Source organism: Seriola lalandi, unplaced genomic scaffold (assembly GCF_002814215.2).
Source record: "Seriola lalandi dorsalis isolate HSWRI2012SDOR001 ecotype SW California unplaced genomic scaffold, Sedor1 jcf7180002054582, whole genome shotgun sequence".
NCBI lineage: Eukaryota > Metazoa > Chordata > Actinopteri > Carangiformes > Carangidae > Seriola > Seriola lalandi.
In genome coordinates, this window is record NW_019525135.1 from 2,227,011 (window position 1) to 2,237,594 (window position 10,584).

At 37.4% G+C, this 10,584-nt stretch overlaps 2 protein-coding genes across 8 annotated transcripts; both read right to left on the minus strand.

The window, feature by feature from the left end:
* Window positions 1–4,362: 4,362 nt before the first annotated feature.
* On the minus strand, window positions 4,363–6,674 carry scpp5 (secretory calcium-binding phosphoprotein 5). Of its 2 annotated transcripts, XM_023418570.2 has the most exons (11): window positions 6,599–6,674; window positions 6,420–6,493; window positions 6,232–6,291; window positions 6,007–6,078; window positions 5,846–5,884; window positions 5,692–5,754; window positions 5,507–5,536; window positions 5,356–5,394; window positions 5,172–5,243; window positions 4,964–5,047; window positions 4,363–4,807 (listed from the first exon to the last, which is right to left on the minus strand). In XM_023418570.2, exons 2-11 carry the CDS (start codon window positions 6,471–6,473, stop codon window positions 4,790–4,792), a joined length of 531 nt encoding a protein of 176 aa, XP_023274338.1. In that variant the 5' UTR covers window positions 6,474–6,493; window positions 6,599–6,674; the 3' UTR covers window positions 4,363–4,789. The 2 variants fall into 2 exon arrangements, with proteins under 2 accessions (XP_023274338.1, XP_087033310.1); XM_087177184.1 differs by lacking the exon at window positions 6,599–6,674 and having other exon boundaries at window positions 6,420–6,512.
* An 819-nt stretch (window positions 6,675–7,493) lies between these two features.
* On the minus strand, window positions 7,494–10,374 carry scpp7 (secretory calcium-binding phosphoprotein 7). 6 transcript variants are annotated; one of them, XM_087177182.1, is made up of 10 exons: window positions 10,273–10,374; window positions 10,094–10,155; window positions 9,693–9,734; window positions 9,381–9,428; window positions 8,893–8,934; window positions 8,605–8,664; window positions 8,471–8,523; window positions 8,325–8,379; window positions 7,925–8,007; window positions 7,494–7,729 (listed from the first exon to the last, which is right to left on the minus strand). In XM_087177182.1, the coding sequence occupies exons 2-9, from the start codon at window positions 10,142–10,144 to the stop codon at window positions 7,966–7,968; spliced, it is 393 nt and encodes a 130-aa protein (XP_087033308.1). In that variant the 5' UTR covers window positions 10,145–10,155; window positions 10,273–10,374; the 3' UTR covers window positions 7,494–7,729; window positions 7,925–7,965. The 6 variants fall into 6 exon arrangements, with proteins under 6 accessions (XP_087033308.1, XP_087033307.1, XP_087033309.1 ...); XM_087177181.1 differs by having other exon boundaries at window positions 9,693–9,737; window positions 10,273–10,373; XM_087177183.1 differs by having other exon boundaries at window positions 7,941–8,007; window positions 9,693–9,737; window positions 10,273–10,307.
* Between the last annotated feature and the right edge of the window lie 210 nt (window positions 10,375–10,584).

Genomic DNA, 10,584 nt, shown 5'->3' on the forward strand with positions numbered 1-10,584 from the left:
ATAACAATCTCTTCATTAGTCCTCCAGAACTTTTACTGTTGCTATCTTGGCACATGCTGTTTCTTGGTTTGAAAAGGGGGCAGTGAGGAGGTTAATGAGATTATCAACATAATATTTTTGTAACAACAGGGGTGCCTAACTTTTGACAACTTAAATAAATTGTGTTTTGTTTTAGGAAAGCAAACACTGTGCTGAATTCTAGTAATCAAATAGATGATAATTATAGTATTATTATCACACCTGTTCACCTCTTCAGTGATTCATAAGCAGGTATGTGTTTTTTGTTTGAGTTTGGTTTCTAACACATTGCAATACTTTTATCTGAAGGTGAAACATCAGAATTAAAGGGTGAAGATGTAAGTAAACATGAGCAGGTTGACTTGCCTTGACATGGTGTGGAGCTTAGAAGAAGAAGAAGAACAACAACAACAACAACAAACACACAAACACACTGGATTCTGGAAGTCAGTTTGTAAAAACAGTGATAACAGTGAAGGCTTAAATAAATTGTATCAGGATTATTCTCCTCAACAAAGACAACATACAGTCACTATGGACTATGAGGTCAACATTTTTAAGATCTGAATCTTTCCTCTTGATGTTGTTTTACTATATAAAAAATTATTATGTCACAGAAATGTATTATTTCTGTGAAAGCAGCCTCATAAATTTGCAGTACAGACACGAGGCCAGGCTGAAGTTGGCTTTGTAGTTACTGGATTGTGGATTTGTATTGGTGCCCATGCTGCAGTGAGTGCACTAATGCTTGGTAATCTCTGAATGTCGCCTAATGTAAGTTTTAAGAGTTTTCTACATGTTTCCTATATGTTTATATATGATCTGCAGACCTGCACATATTATGTTGGTACCTACACAACTTCATAGAATCATAGAAGTACTATACAGGCCATCACACTGAGGTTGTGACAAGTCAAATTAAGGTTTTTAAACCTGCTGTCAACATGTCCTCAGCTGTGGGGGATAGAAGTAATGAACATGTGTGATCTTAAGTTCCAGGGAAGAAAACTTCTGAAGAGGAGATAGCGTGAGAGGATGGCGCCTGTGTATTTTAAGTGTCTTTGAAGACATAAATATTAAGTCAGGTCATAACACGCCTTTGTCCCCAGGGGAGAGAGGATCAGAAAGATATTTTCCCTTTGCGATATTTATTTTTCTAAGACAGTTACATTTCACTGTGCTCAACCACTGTAGCAAATTATGTTCACTGTGTGATGGATTTATGATGTACCGTAGCCTATGCAATATGTAAGATACATGTACTGTACCTGTATTGTATATGCTGGACTGTGTTATGTAATTCTTATATCACAGAACACCTGTGCACTTGACATTGAACTGTACCTGATACCTTTCAAAGGGTAACAAAGTTCTTCTGTTATTTCTTCCCTTGCTCTCTGCCCTGTGGTGTTCCACAGGTGTCAATCAGAGTTCCTCTATGAATTTCAGTTTCCATGTGTATACCAAACATTTTTCACAAACACAATTTATAAACATTTTCTTAATCTCTGCTACTAGACTTTCATCTAGTTTGTTTATCTGATTTGAAATATTAAATGTCGAAGAATTTCTTAAAGCCAAATGTGTAAAAATCTTATTTGACACGAAGAAGAAAAATTAAATAATTTTTCATTGTGCAGGTCACCCCCATCAGCTCTACTCCTTGCCTCCTCCTAGATATCTAAAAAAAAACAAAAAAACATGCAGTGGTGGCATGATTAATGATTTCAGTTCTTTTTTTAAGGTTTGGTCAATAACAGTGTCTACAAACTGATCTCTCTGGAGGTCCAAGTCTCCCAAGCAGTTTGAATCCCTACTTTGCAGATTCTGGAACCGCTCCCTGAGTCTTACTGAGAGAGATGGGCATTTTATCACTGTAAGAAAAATTCAACACTTGCAAAATCTTATCTGTTTTTTTCCCTTTTAGCCTCCTCTAAAATTAGAATACCCTTTTAAATTTCTCCTTCAAAACAGCTATTGATCACATCTGCACAGGCTAGTTGTACATGTGGACCATCATTGTCAAATTAGCCTGCCATTATCCTAAGCTCACATCTGAATTTTTACCTGTGAATATCTCTCCTCCCATATTGACAAGGAAAATGGCGCCATTACAAAGGGGATTAAATTACTTTCCATGCTTCTCTGATTTGGTTTGCTTTACTGGTCTGGTGGAGACATTCTGTTGCTGTGTGCTTAAACTCACTGGCAGCTCAACCTGAGAATATCCTGCTGTAAAAAGGAAGTCAAAACATCAAACAAAATAAGTCTATCAATTATATAAGTCCTTCACACTATTGTTCACGCATATGCACAGATTAAATGAACATTGACACAGATAAAACTATGGCAACAGAATAGTGATTAGACGAATAAAATTCTCAAACAATCAAAACAACAGCAATTTAAAGAGCAGGCTGGGCTGAGAGACAGAGACAGCAGAGTCATCCCTGCTTCTGCAATTTCCCCGATTTACACAATGTGATTAAAAACCAATCAAACAAACTTCTGGTCAAACTTTATTTTGCACAGCATTATGATACCACAGAAAGTTGTGCAGACTGAGCTTTGCTCACTCTGGAACTATTGCCTGGAAACACTGGCCATCTTTTTAATTAGATGTTGACCTTTCCTCCAATTAGGGTCATGCGCTGCACCTGTTAAGTTGGCTCCAGCAGCTCAGCAACAGAAGAGGAGACACAGATCTGTAATGTGAGAGGTCTCTGAGGTGTAAACAATATTTGTTCAGTTGTGCACCTTACATAATAACACCTACTGAACAGTGCTACTTCTAATTTGAGGAGAGTGAAATTTAAATGATCATTTTCTTGAACATATCTATTGTTTATGTTATGGGTCTGAGTTTCTGACAACATACAGTAAAGCACTTGTTTAGATTCTTATCCATCAGGCAAAACCATCTGGGAAGTGTCTCATCGATCCCAAATTCATTCTGCAACAGGACAGTGACTCCAACATACAGCCAGAGTTATAAACAACTATCTTCAGAGACTAGAAGAACAGGGAGTCCTGAAACAAATGGTCTGCCTCCAGACAGAGCGACAAAGCATCATGGAATCAGTCTGGTATTGCATGAAGAGACAGAAAAGACTGACACAGACTAAATCCACTGATGAACTGTGGCAAGTTCTTCAACATGCTTGGATCAACCAACCTGCCAAGTAACTGAAAAATGTACTGAGGAGAACTGAAGCTGTTATAATGTGTTTATTTGATTTAGTTTTTATCTGTTTACTGCACTTTTTAAGTTGATTGGTAAATAAAAACTATTCATGGAAATTTTTTGAAGCATTTACTTTTAGTTAGTGCCTAAAACCTTTGCACTGTAGATCAGAAATGCAGGCCTCACACTCATACCCTGTGTTTTGGAGCTTCAAACAAGCAGCTTATTATGACCCCTCCAGCGGCCGTAGTAATTATGGCAGGAGCAAAGGAGGAAGTCAGGTGACATAGTAGGCCTATATAAAGCAACAAAATCCCCATTAGGAGGAGGCCGGGGTGTGAGGGTGGGGCAACAAAACACAGGACTTTCACACAAGAGACTGCTGTTTATTACCAAGTGAAACCAACAGTCATTGCTGTTTGGTTTAACCATGGCCAGTCCCTAATTTTAAGTTAAGTTTTTTTTATTGTAACCATGATGACAAAGGTCCTTTAACCTTAATGAAGACAGTACTTATTTTAACATAAACAACCTTTTCCAAAACCTAACCAAGTAGTTTTTGTGCCTAAAACTTACCAAACACAACTGTTCCATAATCTGAACCACTGTATTTATTATTGATGACAAAGGTCTGGCACACACTGTTTCATGAAACACTCCTGTGGGTTGCATCCAAGGTTAGGGATGAACGACCTGCATGGACATTCTGGTTGGAGGACTTTTTGAGATATCATTATAAAGGATAAAAAGTTTTTACATCGTGTTTTATTTTCAAATGGAATGGAAACAACAGCCAGTTGTATATTACCTGAAAAAGTAATTTCAAACACATATGCTTTGGAAAATATTAGTAAGAATATATGGTTTTATGGATTAAAAGTAAAGGAGACTTTAGGTATTTTAAAGGTGCATTCTACCAGTGTTATTGTACAGTTGATGATGACATCAGGGTCATGAGTTATATTTTAAAGAGGTCTTGTACTACAAAGTGGAAGATAATTTTGAACTGTGTTATGGGAATTGTAGGAACCAGTGTGTTTGGAGATACTTAGGCCTGTGCTATATCACTGCAGGTATGTTTTCATCACAGGCTGCCATATATAAATAATATGCAACAAATTCTAAAACTGTTGAAATAAACAAAGCGAATAACAAAGTAATGCTTGAAAAGGTTGACTTTATTTCTTAAAAGAAAATGACATTTAAAGTAAAAATTAATTAATAAAGACATGCAACATAATTCTTACATACTATGAAGATGCAGCATTTTCCACAATACAGTTGAAAACTAATTTTGTATTTAGTAGTTGACAGAAGGCGGTTGCTGAAGGGTTTTAAAGATCTACAACAGGTTACTGTTAATCTATGATGACTACAAAGTGAGGCAGATAATTCCTCAAAATTATATTTCACTCTAAACAAATGACCATGTTGTAATGTAGTTCACTATTGCAAAAGTAGGGGTTATCTAACTATCATCTTAGCATTGTATTTCAACTTAAGAACATATTAAACCAAAATTCAGTCCTAATCATTTAAGTTGTTGTTCCACTGCAGGTGTCTGAATGTTCATGCCTGTCTTCCACTTCACACCTGCGCTGGCATCTGCAAAGAAAAGTAAGTTATTCAAAGCAAATATTCTTCATTTAACACACTCTCCCTACAGATGACATTTGCTTTACACTCATGTTATAAGTCTTATGTCATTTTCAAAATGTGCATCTCTTATTAAACTTCAGTGATATTTAGAATTATAATTGCCTGGTTTATCTGCGTGGGCTGGTCCTGCTGGAGAGGCTGCAGGGGATCCTGGGATGGTAGGGGATTGGCATCAAATGATGGAATCTGAAAAAAGACAAAAAAAACAAACAACTTTATTAGAGAAAAGTGAAGAAAGACTTGCATCAAATCAACTGAATATCTCAGAATTACACGCAGATAATGTTTTTTATTTGTTTGTTTTTCTCACATTCAGGTTTTGCTGGGGAATATGAGGAAGATGAGGAGGAGGAGGAGGAGGAGGATAATCAAACTGGAGGACCTGTGAAAAAAAACAAATTGATGTTTTGAATAATATATGCTTTCACACAGAAACAAAAAAGAGTAAAAGTCATAATAGAGATTTAGAATAGATAATGTCTGATATTTTGCACCTGAGGGATGTTTGAAACTGGCGAGATGCTTGTTATAATCTGAAACAAAAGTATAGACACTTATTTAGTACTGTAACATGTATAATGATATAGAGGTCATTTCACATTTACATTATGTATTATTTAATATCTCAAAATGTAAGATGTTTACCTTTTGCTGAGAGAAGTCATAGGGGTAGTACTGCAAATGTAACACGAGAGCACAAAAATATTAAAGAATTTTGTTCCATCAAGTTGTTTATTGTACCAAACATGCTCCTATAAGTAGTGAGTGAAAGTATTTTCAAGCCCAATATTGCCTGTAATGTGAATGAAAAAGAAAAAGAAAAAACTTACAATTTCCACGCTTTGCCTGCCAGGGGGCTGAGGAATGGAGTATTTCAGAAAACCATGTTGGGGCTGCAGTGAGAAAATCAGTGAAGAGTAGTGAACAGTTATGTAATGTTTTACCACAAGAGAATATGGGTCTGAAACATGTGTGTTTGCTTACCATGCCACCATTGGATGCACCAAAATTGTGGGGATAAAGCTTCAAAAAAGAAAAACAAATATGAGTATAATTTGTAATCACAACAGGAGCAGTGTTTCATAAAAAACTAAATGTAAGTGAAACTAAAGCTTGCATATGGAGTAAGAAAAAGTGTGACATACTATTTCCACACTGTAAGCGCCAGGGATTGCAGTTTGTGGGGGAGACGGACCAGCTGCAAAAGGATTTCTCATCTGAAAATGTAAAATAGTCAACATGGTGAGAAGGCAGTTGATTCCACTCAGAAATATTTCTGCACTGCGTTATATCTGTATCACAAGGGGCCCTTTCTCAACAGCACTGGGAGTTATTCATTTTGTGCCTGGTAAAAAACAACAACCTGTTACCTGTGAGGATGGTAGCTGCTGTCTGGAGCCTGTGTAATGAGACAGGTAATGAAACGGCGACTGAAAATAAAGACAGAAACAGAAACAGTTAGATAACAAAATATAAATAGTAGTCAAATCAAACAGAACTTTTCCTGAAATGAGAGAATAAAGTTCCCACTGAATTAGAGCAACCCAACTGAACTTACTGGTGCAGCTGAGGCTGTACTAGCCAGACAGAGGCAGAGGATGACCAGTTTCATTTTTGCAGAGTGTCCAAGTCCTACAGACATGAAATTCATCATTACTAATCTTAGAAATCCAATCAAACTCACACTAGAAAGTTGCTTCCTATAGAAGAGTATCCACGCACTTATGTTCAACTCACCTTCTGCAAAGAAAAAGAAAACAACACTGGAGAGGTTGATGAATGTTGGAGATGATGCCAGTCGTATCTTCCGCTGAGTTACTTTGGCTTTTATAGGGTTCCAGCTCACCTGAGAGCCAATCACAGTCGATGGTTGTGACGTTACCCAATGAGTAGGTACAGTACAGGTGTCTAGTCATCAGCTTTACTAAATGACCAGTGGTCAAATCCACTTTCTGTGTAATAGCAGAGTGTGTTTGATGATACTGTCTAGAGCAGAGCCCATCTTGGCTCTGCTCGCTCCTCATTCTGCCACCACAACAGTTTCATCGCATCTGTACTGCTGCACTACTGTGGCATGCCAACATTATGTCTATTACTCACATAAATGTAAAATTGAATTTAATATTGTTTGGTTTCTAGTTGCTTAAGAATATATACAATGTTCCTACATCATGACAACAGCAGAGGAGAACAACTTCTCACAGACGAGTCTATCCAGGCAACTGAGGATATCAACAGTAAACGTGTACACAAAGGAGAGAATTAGAAATAACACATTTAAACAATCTGAAAGTAGAGTAAAACTTCCTTCATGTATTAATCTTCAAATGTCATCGGATGTGTGTTTGCTTCGTTGTTTCCATTCAACTTGTGGGGAATTTACAGAGTAATATACGTTATAGAAATTTATGATAAGCTAATTACATAATGCTAATTGTAATTCAAGATTTAATTGCTCAAACATATATAATGTTACTCTAATAAATGTATCACAATATTGGAGTGAAGAGAATGAATAAGAGCTTTTTTATTTATTATGAAGCATCGAGACATGCGTTGCATGTTGTTGTTGTTGTCCCCTAATCCTGAAGAAGAGGGAGTAAACTGGGATCTTAAAGAAAACATACTCATGTTTCATTGCATGGGAACATTTTTTTTTATTATGAGACTCATAGCATATATTCGCCTTTTTTCTTCCAGGAAAGCACAGCACCATCTTTTGCTAAAACAGCAGAGCACCAGTTCCCCCTTTAAATGCACAGCACCATTTTCTTTTCAAAGCCATATTTTTCAAACATTTTTTCAAACAGCCGTGTTGGCTGCTCATCTATCACTGGGGTGAGCTGCAGGTGTTAGAGCACTGGTCACCTAAAGTGGGAAGAGAAGCAAATACATCTGTTTTTTGATGAAAAAGCTTTTTATGTTTTCAAAGACAGGAATAATATTTGATCAATTTATTCCAAAATTATTCTGTTAAAACCTAAAAGTCTGAGTTATGCAGTTATGCACTTCACTCTATGTGCCTTGTAAATGTGTAAATGTGTGTTTTGTGTGTATGTGTACCTGTGTGTGCACACACCTGCACATTCTGCTGACCCTGTTTTTTAGTCATCGTCATCGTCATCATCACCGCTGGGTTTGGCACCCTGAAATGACAGAGGTCTCTGATGAGCCAATCAGGAGTGAGGACAGTTTTACTGATGAGTCGATGTTTCCCAACACCTCAGCAGAAAATTAGACTGTTTATCTGATGCAGCAATCTTTTATTAGAATGAACCCGTTACCCTCAACTCCATTTTGGTTCAATTTCAGTTTCCTGCCCACTGCAGTTATTTGAGGTTAGTATTGTACTTTCAAATGAAAGCCAGTTCAATGTTCGACAGCTGACGGTGACTGAGCCTTACTGGTTCAAGATACTTAAATGGCTCAAAATGGAAATAATCATTATCATAAACATTCTCACAGCAGCATCGGCAGCAATGATAGAATCGGCGGGGGCAGCAGGGTCAGCAGGAGCAGCAGGGTCGGCAGGATCGGCGGGGGCGGCAGGGTCAGCAGGAGCAGCAGGGGGCGGCAGGGGCGGCAGGGGCGGCAGGAGCAGCAGGGGCGGCAGGGTCGGCAGCAGCAGGAACTGGTGGCACGTCAAAACCGAACGGGTAGAACTGGAGAAAGAAATGAGAAAGAGATAATTTGTTCAGTAAAATCTCACGTGACTTCTGACAGAGAAATTAACAGACACTCACCATCTCCTTGGTCTCTCTGCCGTTCGGCATGAGGATCTCTTGCTTGATGAAACCATGGACCTTCCAGTGAAAATACATGTGGTTAAAGTGTATTGCTTCACATATAATCTAGCTTTCCTTTTGTGGCTCACATGTGGTTTCTAAAAATGCACTTTGTTGGACGGGATAAATGATTATATTTCATTCAGATGGTAGTGTAGGCTTTCATTGCATCTTTGAATTAAGAATCTGCAAGCTTTATGCACACTCAATATTTATATAAATATCAAGCTATACTGTGTCACTCACATGTCCTCCAACAGGCTGGCTCTGGGCGTCGACCGGGAGCAGCTGGAAATGAAAACAGTCAAGATTATTGCCACTGATAAAGACCCACCTTTTTACAATCGCATTTAAGTCATCTTTATTATTATATTATAATTTATTGCAGTCTGTTGCAAATATTTACATTATCTAAAGTTGTATGCAATGTAAGAGCACTGCCAGAACTTTTGCACATGCATGTCACAGTTACTGTCTAATTCTTAAACTCATGAGATAAAAAGTAACAGTACATTAACATGTGATCCAGGGGCTGTATTTACTTCTTTTCACAAAAATCCAAAAAATATTCATATTTATGTATTTGCAGACAACTGTATTTACCTTTGATTATTTGATTAAATAATTTGTAAAGCACTTTGGTAAGCACAATGCCATTTTCAAATATGACTGTGAAAAAACAAACAAACAAAAAGACAAAAAAAGGCTGTAAAACAATATAATTTAGCCCTTACAACTTCCAGAGTTTCAACTGGGGCTCCAGCAGGGATAGCCTGGGCTGCCTGTAAAGATCATATTAATCTTATTAACATCCATTAATCATATCATATTAACATGAGTGTAAGGTGCAAGAAAAAGCAGTAAACTTCAAGTAAAAGAGCGATCAACAGGCTCAGCTGTAGACGATACCATCAGTGGTGAACAGATAATAGCAGACCTGTGTACAGAGCTTGTTCAGTGATAGTTGGAAATGTGTCTTTAACTGTGGTTTTTTGGTGTGTATGTCATAATATCCACCGTTGAATCTGAGCTGTGTCTTACTGTACCTGAGCTGGAGCATGATCAATGTCGAACTCCATGAACATCTGCTGCTGTAAAGAAGATTTAAAAGAGAAAATACTGCTGCTTCAGTGGATTTAAGGTCAGTGTAAAAGTTGATTCAGACAAACTTTTATTCTTTAGTCTTGATAGTCAGTAACCAACATGGACAGGAAATCCTTGCAACGCTCAAAAGAAATGTAAATTGGAAGATCTGTAAGACCATGAAAACTCCATTTGCTGATAAAGATTATGTGATGATCAAAAGCCCCGAAGTAGCATTTACATTGACCTTAAAATTATAGACTGTTTTTGTCAGTTTTGTGGGATGCAGTGCTGAAATATATGTGTAAGAGAATGAAAAGAAATATCTTATATATGAAATATTCAGAAATAGTGTTTTCCTTACGGGGGCACAGACAGCCATCCCAAGGATGCAGGCAGCAAGGAGGATTTTCATTTTGACTTAAGCTGTCAAAGAGAGTTTGAGTTATTACACTTAACAGCATTTACTGCAAAAGCCTTGAACAGATCATTACTTTACATTTTATTTAAGAAATATCATGTGATATTAGTCGTCTACATTACCTTTCCTTTCTGGCGGCACGCGAGTACTGAAGGATTGTTGTGGAGGGGTGTGATTAGTGGAGAGAGATCTACTCCTATTTATTTGCTGACAGAACAAGGGACGAGCAAACCTTAGACAGGTATCGATGACGTGCGCAGTATCTTCGTTTTTGTATGATTACAAAATTGGCATCTGTCTTCCCGTGAGAAATCTCGTAATTCATTTTTGGCTCCAAAATACATATTAATCACATTTGATCCTGCAATTATATCTTTTACAGACTCTTGCAACATCTTCTACAGTCAGAAAAGTCAACAGGGTTGTGCATGAAT